The sequence below is a fragment of the Rhinoraja longicauda genome, chromosome 9, assembly GCF_053455715.1.
Source record: "Rhinoraja longicauda isolate Sanriku21f chromosome 9, sRhiLon1.1, whole genome shotgun sequence".
Lineage (NCBI taxonomy): Eukaryota > Metazoa > Chordata > Chondrichthyes > Rajiformes > Arhynchobatidae > Rhinoraja > Rhinoraja longicauda.
Window position 1 is genome coordinate 15,936,380 of NC_135961.1, and position 15,975 is coordinate 15,952,354.

General features: G+C 42.9%; 1 protein-coding gene across 3 annotated transcripts in view; it reads right to left on the minus strand.

The window, feature by feature from the left end:
- The window catches only part of LOC144596496 (reticulon-1-A-like), a 55,272-nt gene extending 43,855 nt beyond the window's left edge, over nt 1-11,417 (minus strand). The window contains exons 1-2 of one of the 3 annotated variants that reach the window (XM_078404838.1): nt 10,881-11,417; nt 5,386-5,439 (exon numbers count right to left, since the gene is read on the minus strand). In XM_078404838.1, the coding sequence (XP_078260964.1) occupies nt 5,386-5,439; nt 10,881-11,211 (385 nt within the window). In that variant the 5' untranslated portion in view covers nt 11,212-11,417. The remainder of the gene's footprint in view (nt 1-5,385; nt 5,440-10,880) is intronic. The other 2 variants (XM_078404841.1, XM_078404842.1) reach the window with 2 other exon arrangements.
- Between the last annotated feature and the right edge of the window lie 4,558 nt (nt 11,418-15,975).

Genomic DNA, 15,975 nt, shown 5'->3' on the forward strand with positions numbered 1-15,975 from the left:
TGGTTCATTATGATTCTTGACAGAGGGCTTCCAATTACTCTTAATTTGACTTTGATATACTCAAAGTAGTATACAATTAATCCTGAACCCAAAGCACTTACCCACACTTCCAACTAACCTTTCATCTCATACCTTCCTAACTTGAACATTTCAGATTACTTCCTTAGTTACTAATTAAAATCCTGAAGCTACCAATCGTTTATTAAATTATATATCACCCTTGCTTTGGTAACATGAGGAGGAAGTTTGCAGAAAGGATGAAAGGACTGCCCTGTTAACCGACAACACCCACTTCCTACACTGTGGGAAACAGCCAAGGAGAAGATCGAGGTTCTTCATCCTCAAAGGTATTCAAAAAGCAAAAGGATCAGAGGGAATTGTGCCAACCCCAGACAGACCTGCAGCAACTTGCTTCTGCAGTCGAGGGACATGGTTGCGAGGGAGGAGCTCAGGGAGGGCATCCCTGCAAGCCTCATTCTTTCCCTAAAAATCCTCCAAGATCAACTTCCGATCCATTGTCGGCTCCATGGAGCACGATGAGCAGTGCTCACTATTCCTCCAAAAGATACACAGGAGTTCTGCAATCCCCAGCCTTAAGGAAGAGGACAGCTCCGTAACATCCTCACACAGACATTAAGGCTTTGTATATGCTTCTATGCCGGTCTGCATGACAGAGAAGCCATAGGCAGCAGAGCCTCCCAGAACTTCCTGTCCTCATATCATGGAGGTTTTGAAGGTCAGCAAGCTAGAGAGTCTGGACCAACCAATGACCCCAGAGGAGCTGACTATCATCCGTTCCTTTGACTTGAATAAAACTCCTGGAAATGATGGTTTACCGGCCAAGTTGCACTCGGCTTTGTGGGACTGGGTGAGCCCAGACCAGCTAGAAGTGTACGATGCTTTGCTTCCATCTGACTCTGAGGAGAGACATCATTACCCTCATCTACAAGCAGAAGGGGGAGAAGGATAACATCAGGCATTAGAGACCGATCTCACTGCTAAATATGGATTATAAGATCCTGTTCAAAGGCATTGCCAATGAGATCAAGACTGCTGAGTGTCAGATGATCCACCCAAACCAAACTGAACCTGTACCTGGCAGGAAGCTCTCGGGCAGTGTTGCGCTGCCCAGGAACACTATCGCCTATGTGCAAAACAGAGCAGTGAACACCTGCCTGAACTGCTTGTCCAGGAAAAGGCCTTCGACAGGATATCGCACATGTATATATTATGGCATGCTCTCCAAAATGGGCTTTGGGGAGGGAATCAAGAAATTGATCCAACTGCTCTACACAGATATCTGGTGCAGTCCAGATCAAGGGTGGGAAACAGATAGCTTCCTCCATTAGGCCTGGAGCCACTCTCCACTGGATTGAGCTGAACGGAACTGGCTTTTTGCTCAATCTATCAGGGGGAGGGGGGATGATAGTCATATCAAAGCCTCCTTGTATGTGGACAATGTTGCCATCTTTTGCTCAGATCCACAGATTGATCAGCATCTGTGACCAGTTTGAGTTGGCATCAGGAGCTAGCATCAATCGCAGGGAGAGCGATGCCATGCTCTGCAACAACTGGCCCAAACGATCTTTCGTCCCCTTCACCATCAGGTCCAACTACCCAAAGGTGCTGGGTGTGTGGTTCAGAGGGGCCAAGGCGTGCAAGAATTGGTTGGAACAGATAGCCACGGTGAAGTTAAATTTGGAACTGTGGAAACAACGCTCCTTCCAATAACTGGGAAAAATAGATCATCAAAAATAGATGTTAGCCGTTCTTCAAGCTCCTATACTTGGCACAAGCATGGCCCATCCCTTGCTCCTCTGGGGATTAAAGTGGAGCGGTCCGATGGGTTACAGTGCACATGTCTGCACACAAAGGGGGCAAAAGAGAGCCCAACATTGCTCACATCCTGATGGTCACCTTCACCAATGGCTGCATAAGACCGAGCCAAACCACATGGACACCAAGTGTCATTACCTGCTGAAGTCCCAAGCATTGTAAAGGATGGTCCTGGCACAAATGCCATGCAACGTGCCAGTCAGCTGGACATGTCTGGTACTCTACCTGTCCTTTGTAAAAAAGTTCCTCGAGACCAACGGCTTTGCCCACAAGTCCATTCAGGCAGCGATCAGCATGTAACACCCTGCAGGCACTGCACAACAATGACTCAATGGATACCGTGGCATGGGTCCGTGAGCAGACTGCCCAGTCTCTTTGCCAGAACCGAAACAAGTTCCAGGATTATAACTAGCTATTTAATGTGTAGTTAAAATACAATTTTAATTCAGATATCTTTGTTGAGATGCCCAAAATAGTTGGTTAAGGAGGGTATAGAACAGAATGGGAAGCAACTCTTTCTAGACTGGGAATCTCAGAAAAGGAGGCAACTCTTGTGAGGTAAGATTTGAAATATATCATATTCTGATAATGTTTTTGATAGCAGACAATAGATTTTCAAAAGATGATATAGCTGTCACTTAATTTCTGCAATCATAACTTTAGCATAAGATAATCTCAGAAGTACCCAGAGAAATTAATAAATATAATGCAATAAATTGAAGCAAAGGTCTCACGATGACAGAAGAATATGAAGGGGAAAGTTGGTGGCTGTGAACAGTCCACAAGCTCATTTATTGAGCCCTCAGAAAGAGCCCTAAAGTTAGTGGTCAGTATTGGATATGACGACCGTGGTGGGGGGGTGGGTGCGCAAGTAGATAGAACATGACCTGCAGCACAGCAAGGCAGTGAAAAGAACCCACAGCCCTGGGCTCGGTCGACCCCATCATCATCAATTTAATGCTGCCAGGACAGCAGTCCTTAAATTAAGAAAATAAGAAATTACATGTGTAGGAAGTAACTGCAGATGCTGTTTTAAAATAGACACAAAATGCTGGAGTAACTCAGCGGGACAGGCAGCATCTCTGGAGAGAAGGAATGGGTGACGTTTTGGGTCAAGACCCTTCTTCACACCATATGTCCTTAGGACAAGACCAGACTTTTCAGAAACCCGAGATGTGAAAATTTGCACAGTGGAGCTGGAACATGCTGATTCTGTGCGTACTCTGCCAGAAAAGGATCTACTTTGCAATCTTTTCACTCGTGTATGATTGTACTCATGTACAGTATGATTTGACTGGATAGCATGCAGAACACATTTTTAATTGCATCTCAGTATGTGCGACATTAATAAATTAAACTACTCTACTGCATGCACCAAAATAAACTAAACTATCCTAATACATACTTTGGCGCATTGGATCAAGAGCTCGAGAATGCCAATTTAACATATTGCCACATTCACAGACAAAAAAATTAATAAATTATTTATTCTGAATACTGACTCAGCAGCAACACAAAAGCACTAACCTTAGTTTGTACCGAACTATAGTTTTCTCCTATCATTTTCACATATAGTATTTGCTTGTACATACTAATAGGTACAACAATTTTCTAAATTCATACATACACCTTACAATGGACAAGCCAAATTATGACAATATCACCACTTTGATATTCTCCAATCTCTCCATGCTTATAACAAGTTATCTTTTTTCATTAAATTTTGTGCTTTGTCTTTCCTTCCCCTCCCCAAAACAATTGAGCATGGAGGTAGGTCACTTCAATTGGAGCAGTACACTGCAGTAAGTCTACAAATATAGATTATGCACACACAGTATCACTACGGTAAGATGGCCGCCGGATCCGCACGTGTGCAGTTGTGGGAGGGTTGCCAGGGAGGACCGGCGCCCATCCCGGTGTGCCCCTTGCCTGACCTGCCTCCCGTCGTGCAGTGCGGTGGCAGAGGGTCAAAGAAGATGGCCGCCTGCAGGATGAATATGCGGCAACGCCTTGCGGCCGCTCTCCTACTACTGGCTGCCGCAATGGTCGCCCGGAGCCGGGGTGAGTGGCTCCCTCTCCCCCCTCGCCCGAGACTCCCCAGCCGGCAAGAGGTCCATGGGTCAGATTGGGGAGGGTTGCAGGAGAGGTTTGGACACAATAGGTCCACGGGTCGTCTAGTATTTACTATTTATAGCTACATTACATTTTAAGTGTAGTTAGTTAAGTTTAAGTATTTTAAGTGTAGTAGTTTGGACAGCGAGAGTATATTCTAACAATAAAAATCAGTAGGGTATGGCTGATGGACATGTACACCAAAAATCTAAAAAATGTGATATATGATTTCCTGGACTTCAAGAAACATGGCTGGAGATGATCGTAACCAGAATTTTGTAAAATAGCTGCAAGAAAAGATTTAAATTTGCCAAAATCTGAAATAGAAAGATTAAATACATTATAAAATAAATAAATCCATGTAATAACTTAAACATAGGTCAATCTAATACAGAAAAGGTACAAATTGCTGCCAAGTACAGAGCATGACATCTATAAATTACCATATCTCTCCTTCCCCCCTCCCCTCCCAATTCACCACCTGCTGAGAATACCAAAGGTATAAAATCATTAACAAAGTCAAGTTCTGCATCAACAGCTAAAAATATTTTTTTCCACTGGCCTTAGGACTGAGAATCAAATCTAAGTAGTGTCAAAGGTATGGATGAACACAGAACTCAAATGTTTAATCAAAAGAAGCACAGCAGGTCAGGCAGCAACTCTGAAGAACACATATAGGTGATGTTTTGGGTCAGGACTCAAGGAAGAGCTGGAGGGCCCCGAGATCTTCCTGGTGGGGGATGGAGATGTAATAGATGTAAAGGGAATGGATGTCTAGTTGAGGCAAGGAGTGCCTAAAAACTGAATGTTATTGAAGAGTTGAAGGGCGTGCAAGGTACCCCGTTTGTAGGTTAGAAGAGACTGGACAGGAGGAAAAGGAGCGATGATGGAATTTGGAGACGATTTCTGTAGGGCAGGAGCAGGCAGAAACAATGGGTCTGCCACAACAGTTCCGTTTGTGAATTTTGGGAAGGAGAACTATAAAAGGCAGGAGGCTGTGGAGGGGAGATCGCCAGCGGTGATATCGATAACAGTCTGGGAGATGATGGCCTGGTGTTTTTTGTTGTGAGGTCATGGACAAGAGGTAGGTACAAGGAGGTATCCGAGAGCTGGCACCTGGCCTCAGCACCAGATTACAATGGTTGGTTTGATAACAATGTTGGGATTGTTGGTTTGAGCAGAAGGCTATGCGTTCAGAGGGGGTGAGATTGGAGTGGGTAAGGTGTGTGGAGACGTCAAGACAGACGATGTTGTGCCAACATTTGGAAATAAAATCATTTTTAAGTCAAGTTCTGCATGTGCTCAAGATATGAATGATAAAAAGACCAAAACGAAAGTCAGGAAACCATGAAATGAATAAAGCCTCTAAAAAGTGACTATAATCACGTAGTCAGAATAAGATGCAGTTCAGAACAAAGGAAAGCAAAAGGAACTTGCCTGCAGGCTGTATCACATATTCAGGTGTAACAGAGGGAGAAAAAAAGGGGTTGTCTGAAAAAGAAAAGACAGCAACTCAGTAGGGGAAGCAGTAAAACCATATGATCACAGATGGCCCAAAAGTAGAAGATCTAGACTCATTTGAGTTACTTTCAAAGGGTCCAAGTAATATTTTGTTTTTGTAAAGAGGTAAGCAAGTGCAGTTGATTAAAAATATGACACAAGGAACTGCAGATGCTGACTTAATAGCTCTGTAGCATCAGGATAGAAAACAGTTTCCAGACTCGAACTTGCTTGAAAAACATTTCTACAAATTATAATTTCTATTTAAATTTTTTAACTCTACAAGATTGTGTTAGAATATATGCAAATATACTGTTACCTATCATGCAGAGACATAAAACAAAAGACATTTGCAGCACTTGATTTCTATGTTTAAACTTCTGCTGGGAGTCCATGCATCATATTCAACTTGACCATGATCCCTCAGGAAATGCAGAGGAAGCGGCGGCATAAGAGAGTATTTAAGTTCAAGCAGTTTAGATTGTGTCTTTCATGACTTTTGGTTCAACATCTTTCCTACAATATTCATCAATTTTATCCATTTGTTTTCTGGGACAAAACCACTAATCAGCTTCTGACAAGAATACAATTTTGAATATATGGGAATCAGATTAAGCAGGAATAGCATGTTGTTAATCAGAAAGGCCAAATAATGCAAGCTTCACACTACAAGGATAATTCAAACTGCCATAAAAATCCAAAATCTGCAAAGTCAGATTGGTTCATTCTTTCTCTAGGATATTCATTTGACGAGTGATTCGAGACAATTCTATTCTAATTCCATTAGTGGATATTAGGGCCTGATCATAAACTTGGTGTGAACTTTGGAAATCAAAAAGCTCACTTCATTTCCATTTAGTTAGCGGCATCCAAGTTCAAGATGTCAATTTTGCCAACAAACTAAATACAAGCCTTCATTCAAAATCAAACAATTCCAAAAAGAAGTTCCTTTGAAAGTGCTTTACAGATGCAAAGCCTGTGATAGTGAACTAAACCGACAGAAATAAATCTTCTTGATCTCATGCTCTCCAATCTACATGTTAAAATTTATGTGTTCACAATATTATTCAGAAGTGACCAGAGCTCAAACAATGCCCATCATCATACAATAGACAATAGGTGCAGGAGTAGGCCATTCAGCCCTTCAAGCCACAATGCGATCATGGCTGATCACTATCAGTACCCCGTTCCTGCCTTCTCCCCATACCCCCTCACTCCGCTATCCTTAAGAGCTCTATCCAGCTCTCTCTTGAAAGCATCCAACGAACTGGCCTCCACTGCCTTCTGAGGCAGAGAATTCCACACCTTCACCACTCTCTGACTGAAAAAGTTCTTCCTCATCTCCGTTCTAAATGGCCTACCCCTTATTCTTAAACTGTGGCCCCTTGTTCTGGACTCCCCCAACATTGGGAACATGTTTCCTGCCTCTAATGTGTCCAATCCCCTAATTATCTTATATGTTTCAATAAGATCCCCCCTCATCCTTCTAAATTCCAGTGTATACAAGCCTAATTGCTCCAGCCTTTCAACATACGACAGTCCCGCCATTCCGGGAATCAACCTAGTGAACCTACGCTGCACGCCCTCAATAGCAAGAATATCCTTCCTCAAATTTGGAGACCAAAACTGCACACAGTACTCCAGGTGCGGTCTCATCAGGGCCCGGTACAACTGTAGAAGGACCTCTTTGCTCCTATACTCAACTCCTCTTGTTACGAAGGCCAACATTCCATTGGCTTTCTTCACTGCCTGCTGCACCTGCATGCTTCCTTTCAGTGACTGATGCACTAGGACACCCAGATCTCATTGAACATCCCCTCTTCCTAACTTGACACCATTCAGATAATAATCTGCCTTTCTATTCTTACTTCCAAAGTGAATAACCTCACACTTATCTACATTAAACTGCATCTGCCATGTATCCGCCCACTCACACAACCTGTCCAAGTCACCCTGCAGCCTTATTGCATCTTCCTCACAATTCACACTACCCCCCCCCCCCCAGCTTAGTATCATCTGCAAATTTGCTAATGGTACTTTTAATCCCTTCATCTAAGTCATTAATGTATATCGTAAATAGCTGGGGTCCCAGCACCGAACCTTGCGGTACCCCACTGGTCACTGCCTGCCATTCCGAAAGGGACCCATTTATCCCCACTCTTTGCTTTCTGTCTGTCAACCAATTTTCTATCCATGTCAGTACCCTACCCCAATACCATGTGCTCTAATTTTGCCCACTAATCTCCTATGTGGGACCTTGTCGAAGGCTTTCTGAAAGTCGAGGTACACCACATCCACTGACTCTCCCCTGTCAATACCAAGACAATTCTTGAACATGCAACTATATTTTTGTTAAATGGAATGTATACAAACACAAGTTAGGAGCTGTGGAAGACCACTTGACCTCCACCAATTGAAAACAATCATGGCTGTTTTGAATCAACCCCACCTCAACATGACTGTCCACCCAGAATAACCCATCAACCTCAGCCCCAAAATATTTAAGATTGTTTCCACCGTCATGAAGAATTCAAAACGACTTGATATCATTTGCCTTAAATTCCTTTTTGTTAAATTCTCCCACAAGAAACTCTTGTCCTAATTAATTCCTGTCAAGACACCTCGAGATCTTGTACATTTCTATCAAGACCCTTTCACTCTTCTGAACACGAACAGACACAAGCCTGGCCTACCCAACCTTCCCTCTTTAAACAACTTGCCAATACTACAACCTCCAAATAGGGTCCAAACTATGTAGGCTTGGAGACATTATTTTTAACTTTGCAGTAAAATTGACTATTTATTTGTCAGTCCTCCACTGCCTTCTGTGGCAGAGAATTCCACAAATTCACAACTCTCTGGGTGAAAAGGTTTCTTCTCAGCTCAGTTTTAAATGGCCTCCCCTTTATTCTTAGACTACATCCCCTGGTTCTGGACTCCCCCAAAATTGGGAACATTTTCCTGTATCTAGCTTGTCTCGTCCTTTTATGATTTTATACGTATCTATAAGATCCCCTCATCCTAAACTCTAGTGAATACAAGCCTAGTCTTTCCAATCTTTCCTCATGTGACAGTCCCTCCATCCCAGGGATTGAACTCGTGAACCTACGCTGCACTGCCTCGATAGCAGGGACGTCCTTCCTCAAATTACGAGACCAAAACTGCACACAATACTCCAGATATGGTCTCACCAAGGCCCTATACAACTACAGAAGGACTTCTTTGCTCCTATACTCAAATCCTCTCATTATGAAGGCCAACATGCCATTAGCTTTCTTCACAGCTTGCTGTACCTGCACGCTTACTTTCAGTGACTGGTGTACAAGGACATCAAGGTCTCGTTGCACTTCCCCTTTACCTAATCCGACACCATTGAGATAATAATCTGCCATTGAGATAATAATCGGTTGTAATCTTGTATAGTCTTTTCACTGACTGGATAATAGGCAACAAAAAAGCTTTTCACAGTACCTCAGTACACATGACAATAAAGTAAACTAAGAATATCTGCCTCCATCACTCACCTTTAGAATGGAGATGAGAAATTTCTTTAGCCAGAGGTTGGTGAATCTGTGGAATTCATTGCTACAGAGGGCAAGTCATTGGGCGTTTTTAAAAGTGGAGATTTGATTGGTGCTTGATTAGTCAGGTCATAAAAGGTTATGGGGAGAAGGCAGGAGAATGGGAATGAGAGGGAAAAATAAATCAGCCATGATCAAGTGGTGAAGCAGACTCGATGGACCAAATGACCTAACTGTCCCCATATCTTCTGATCTTACAAGACAGCAGTATTTCTGAAATCCTATTTTAGACGCTAAATCACCCATTTCAAATTTTTAATGTCTAATATTAGAAACCATAGTTTTATTTTAATATATTTGACAGATTCCCCAATCAGGTTCTCAAATGCTATTTAATAAAGAATGCAGAACAAGTCAACTTGAAAATAAACAGCCATTAATGACTATTTACAGAGAGCTAAAATCTTGATTCTTCAATTTGCAAAATGAAAGACGTGTTGAACCATGAACGAAGTAGGACAGGAAAGTCAGTATGTGCACCGAATATGACGTGTTTGTGAAATTAACCCATTTAACTTAAATGGGAGATTGAGCTCTGCGGAGATGTCCAGCATAATTAACTGTCGCCGTACATTCACCTTTATTTGTTTTTTAATTGTGTTCACATCAAGGGCATTTTCATCCAGCACCGAAAAAAAAAGTAAAGCGGCACTAATTTTTGTGGTCATTTGGAGTCGTTGCTTCCAAGCAGTTTTGAAAGAGACAAATGTATCAGGAGGTGAAAAGAACGCATTATTTTAATTTCAGATTTTCAGCATGCGCAGTGTGTTCCTTTTGTGCGTTATGAGACAAGTTTTGCCAAATGATGAAAAGCCGGGTGAAATTACAGTGATCGAACAACTCAGCAATTAAGAATCAACTGCTGTCGTATATTTTATGTATTGGCGAAATCATTTCGGAAGCATGAATTTTAAATTGAAACAACCCCTCTATTGACGTGACTGCAACCAGATATACAATTCGCAGCTCAAATGGCTGAACATTCAACTCAACACCAAGTTCGAAGTCCCACCCAATACTGCGAATGGCGTACTTGGCCATCGGTTCCTGTCTTTGAATGGCCATAACACTGTCAATCATCTGCCGACAAGACGCGTACAGATTGGAGGGTCCCTTGTGCAGTCCATGGAAATAGGAATAGGAATAAATCTGTATTAGCCTGAAAACATCTCGTTTCGTCATTTTCTGTTACACGCCTTACAATACGAAACGAGTAGATTGCATCACTCTACAAAATGATGCATACTTTACTGTCCACGACTTCCACATCACAGAATTATACAAAATTCGATGACCTGCCTTGCATTTGAGTAATCAAATTAGTCATACTCCAGCAATTTCCCCAAATTCGTTCTATCCATAAAAATATTTATTCGATTCCCTTACAAAGTTCACGATATCTACTCCATCTAGCAGTGAGCGCTCCGAGTAGCATTTTTATTTTGCCAAGAATGCAATTTTGCAAATAAAGACCGATTCAATATTCGAATAATGTTTGGTATCAAAGTCATCAACGTAGAAGTTACTGAATCGTTAGAATTCTCTCCCAAATAGAAACCTAACGGGGGTCAGTCTCCCAACATTGTCAAGACTGATGGTGTTTGACAGAACTTAGTGGTTAGTGCAGGAAGGTGGTTTTAAGGTAAAAAAATAATCTGACTCAACTAAAAGCTGGATCACGAACAAGGGGCCGAATGACCTCTACCTGCTTTAGCCCTGAACATTTAAAACGCATGTCATAATTTCAAATGTAATTACAAGATCAGTTGCTTCTTATCCAAGTAGTTTTAGTTGCACCCCTCCCCCACCTGAGTAGGTCTGGGGCAAGGTGTGGCCGACCCCAACACTCACCCATTGATTCTGGGCGCGTCCTGGCCACCTCCGAGGGCGCAGCGGGCTCCGAGGTGGAGTCGGGCTCAGGCCGACTCCTGGCGGGCAGAGGCGGGGGCGACTCGTCCTGTGACACGTCGCTGCTCCCGCCGTGGCTCTCTGCGGGTTCGAAGGTCCTGGGCGCCGGCACCGGCGGAGGGGTGGGGGGGGTGACGGGCGCATCGCCGGCCCCAGGTTTGAGAAGCGGCGAGTCGTCGGCGGCCTTCTCTGCGCCTTCTCGAGTAAAGTCTTCCATAATGTCGTCGAGACGGACGGAGGATGAGACCGAAGGGGACTGAAACTCCTCCGACATGATTCCGACTCGACACTTTTCTTTTTTGTTTAATGAGGTTGAGTTATTATTTTTTGGGGTTTAAAACCGCAGCTCTTTGCCCTCAGCGTTGAGAGACACGTTTGAAAGGCAGACAAGCGCTGCCGGACTGCAGAGGCTGCTAGTGAGCGAGCAGCAGATTAGAGCCCGCCCACTCCCCGAGCGCGGCTCCTCACGGCCGCATTCAAAATGGCCGCGCGCCGAATCACTGGGAGCCGGGCGCCGCTCCAACCGCCAGCGTAGTGACTCTCACGCTCACACACGCCCTTCTGACCAATGGGCGGAGAGAGCGACCCATGACGGCAGCGCCATTGGCTGCTGATCCTCCAATGACTGTTTGAACCCCAACTCCCGATTGGTCGGGTGGACAACCGTTGACTTGTGTGTAACCCTGCGCCACAATCGGAGGGGATTATTTTACCCGCTGCCTGACGGTAAAATATCTCCTGCAACCCACCCAGAAAGGCCCAGAGAGAATTCCAAGCAAAATTATCGCAACTTCTTGAAGGAGAGAAAAATCTGCACACTTTCAATGTTTTAGTGCATTTATTTTTGGGGCTCTGGATGTCAGTGCTAAGACCAGCAATTATTGTACATCCCAGATAGATTAAAAAAAAATGCTGGAGTATCTCAGCGGGACGGGCAGCATCTGAGGAGAAAATGAATAGGTGATGTTTCGGGTTGAAATCCTTCTTCATCCACATATTGCAGTTGAGACGGTTGCGAGCCAGCTTTTGAACCGGCGTACGGTATTCCCATGTGCTAATGAATAGGTCATTTCAGGATCTGGACCCCGTAATGATGAAGGAACATCAAGTGCTGGAGGAACGCAGTTGGTCAGGCAGCATCTACAGTCCCGCTCCGAAACGTCGCAATCCATTTCCCAGCCAGTGGTCATTCCCCGCCTGGATCCAGGTGTATTTCATCATGGTAGACCTTGCAGTTTTTATCTTAAACTTGTCATCACCAAGGAATTGTTGGATTTTAAAATAAAAAGTGGTTGACTTAACATGAATTTTGGTTATATACATAATTTCAAAAGTTGTTAGCGATACTCCATAAAGGAAAATATCTCGCAATTCATGTTTCTGAATGACACTGTAAATAGCTCTAAGCAGTAAATTGGCTGCATCAGTGCTATCAATAAATGCATCAAGGTACATCAAGGATGAAAGTACAGAACACTACAGCCAGTAAAATCATTGTAGACAGACACAAAATGCTGGAGTAACTCAGCAGGACAGGCAGCATCTCTGGAGAAAAGGAATTGGTAAAGTTTCGGGTTGATACCCTTCTGTCTGAAGGGTCTTGACTCAAAACATCACCCATCCCTTCTCTCCAGAAATGCTGCCTGTCCCGCCGAGTTACTCCAGCATTTTGTGTCTATCTTCAGTTTAAACCAGCATCTGCAGTTCCTTCCCACACTACTGCCAATAAAATCGTTGTCTCAGGCTTGAAGCATGATGTCACACTCAAAGCTATGCAAATAAGTACGGTTGACATCCATGTTAAACTAACATATGATGTGGCCACTTTGTTCAGTTCTGACACTAGAATGGTTCATGTTACACTGAAAGGGAAATGCATTACTATTGTACATATTGTCTTCAATCTTAAATAAAAAGTTTGTAACAAATTTCACATTTGAAAATATGTTATTGTTATTACTTGAAATAATGTTTTACCTATGAATCATCGCAAATCAAAGATGCTCAATAAAAGATAATGTATCAAGAACATTTTATGAAATTGACAACATAATAATACTCAGCAGTACAAAATCACAGTAGTTAAGATCCTTATATGCTGCACAAGCTCCAACTGTAGTTGTTTTGAAAATATTTTTTTTATCATTCCGAATGCAATGAATAATAAATTGTAGATGAAGGCAGTTTGCCTTTTAACTCAAGATTCCAGCATTTGCAGTCTCTCATAAACAGTAGGTTATGTTTGAATAATTGCACTGCTGTAATAAAACGTGTAAAATTATTCGTGGATGTTGGGAAATTAGTTCTATTAATTATATTTAATTAATTTTATTTGTGCAGTACAACCTGTCCTGTGTTATGATAGAACTTTGCAAGCAGAATAAGTGGAAGATAGCAACTTGGAAAAAAAATGAAGGTGACAGTGCACCAGAACTATTTATAGCATTGGTAAGCTAGATAATGTATCAAAGAGACACGAGGGACTGCTGTGTGCTGTTTCACAGAGGCATAGCTCACCCCCATTCTCTGGACATGGCAATCCAGCCTGAAGGTTTTTCCATCCATTGTGTGGACCAGAAAGAGAAAGGAAGAGATGGCATTGTCTGCTTCATGATGACCTAATTATGATTCTCAGATGCTGTCGTCTTCCTGCTCCTCCAAACTGAAACATCTGACAGGTAAGTGCCAACCATTCTGCATACTGAGAGCGTTCTCTGCAGTCATCCTGACTGCAATCTATATTCCGCCTCAGGTAGAAATCAAGCTAGCACTTGAGCATCACGATAAGCATAGCATGACATAACCCGACGCCTTCCTCATTATCATTGGGGATTTCAACCAGGTTAGTTTGAAGAAACATATACCCAACTATCATCAATACATCACCTTCAACAATCGTCTACCGTTATACTACGATCAGGAATGCCAACCTGATGGAATCCCAACCACTCCATCCCTTTCCTGTACTTTGGAAAATCTGACCACCTGACTGCTTCATCTTCCTGCCTAGGAAGCTGAAGAGCATGGCACTACTGAAGAGAAGTACAAAGTGCTGATCAGGTGGCAGAGGAGCAGTTGGGGATTTACTTTATATCGATGTACTGGGCTATGGTTGAGAGTTCACTAGCAGATTTGAACGAATATATCATTGTCATCATTGATTTTATATAAAAAAGTGCATGAATAAATGTCTACCGCCAAAATTATTCTAATTCTTCCCCAACCAGAAGCCCTGTATGAACGAGGAGTTTCATCATCTGCTGAAGGCTGGATTTGTGGCTTTTAGGACATGATCCAGAAACAATCTTCTGATGTTCCTGCGAGCATGAAGAGACAATTCCAGGTGAGACTGGAGTCACAGACAGATGATCGATAGCTGTGGCAGAGCTTGCATGCTATTGCTCGGCGAATCCAGATAACATGAATGACAACACCTCACTCCAGATGAGTACAATGCCTTAAACATGTTTTGAAAGGGAGAACAATGACACCTACATGATCCACCATAGCCCCAGTCAACCCTCTGATCGGTCTCAAATATCAGAACATCCTTCTGAAGCGTGAATCAAGTCAAACTGACTGGTCCAGACTGTGTACCAAACTATCTGCTAAAGGCCTGTATGGACCAACTTACCTGTATGGACATTAAAAGATATCTTCAACATCAGTTCTGTGGTTCCCACCTGCTTCAAAATGACATACGTCTTACTGGTGACCAAGAGCAGCATGTAGACATGCCTCAATAACTACTGTCTCCTGGAACTTGCATCCACTGTAATTAAGTAATTCAAGAGTTTTTTTGCACAAATTATCTCCTGCCTCAGAAATGACTTGGATCCTCTACTTTGCCTATCACCACAACAGGTCAGCAGCAGAAGCTATCCAAATGGCTCTCCACTCTGCTCTGGGCCATCTGGATAACAGGAATACATACATCAGCTCAGCATTCAACACAATCACCCCCTCCAAACTCGTCACTAAGCTTCAAGATCTGGGCCTCTGCACTTCCCTTTGCAACTGGATCCCTACTTCCTCATTGCCAGACCTCAATCGGTGTGGAACAGTAATAACATTTCCTCCTCAATGGCCGTCAGCACAAGTGCACCACAAGGCTGCATACTCAATCCCCTGCTCCATTCCCTGTACATCAACAACTGTGGCTAAGCACAGCTCCAATGTCACCTATAAATACACCAACTGTACTATTGTTGCTGGCTGTGTCATGTGCGGCAATGAGTCAGCATACAGAAGAGAAGTAGAACACCTGGTTAAATGATACTGCAACAAAAACCTTATGCTTAAGAACCAAGGAAATAATCGCTGACTTCAGAAAGGGGATGCTGGGAGTCCACATGCTAGTTTTCATTGATGAAGGTTAGTAACTTCAAATTCCTTGGCTTTAACATCTTGGATAACCTGTCCTTCGCCCAGCATATAGATGTATTCACGAAGATGCACCAGTGCCTCTACTTTCTTGGCAGTTCACCATTTTGTCCATATTAAATCAATGCTTCCAAGGTCCCCAATATTTATTTGTATGCCCTGCCGGTATTAGACAACTTAAAATGCAATGCCTCATACTACCATCTGCCACTCCTACACCCAACTTTCTGATCTATATCAAAGATAGACACAAAAACTGGAGTTACTCAGTAGGATAGGCAGCATTCCTTGTCTCCAGAGATGCTGCCTGTCCCACTGAGTTATACCAGCATTTTGTGTCTATCTTGGGTTTAAACCAGCATCTGCAGTTCCTTCCTACACATTTCTGATCTGTCCCTCTATAAATGGGACTGGTACAGGTAAGTACAATAGTAGGCCAGGGTGTGGTGAACCAAATGGTCTGTTTCTGCATTATACAACCTTTTCTCTAAGTGTGCTAAAATGATGAAAGTGCAAGCTATCAAAAGCGAATCTTCAAATTAAATGCAAGATTGACAAAATATTTAAATTAAGCTTATTTAATACAATAATAGGAGCAAATTAAGTAATGCATTGGGTGAGCTAAGCTTGGGTTAATTTGCTCTTGCACAAAAAT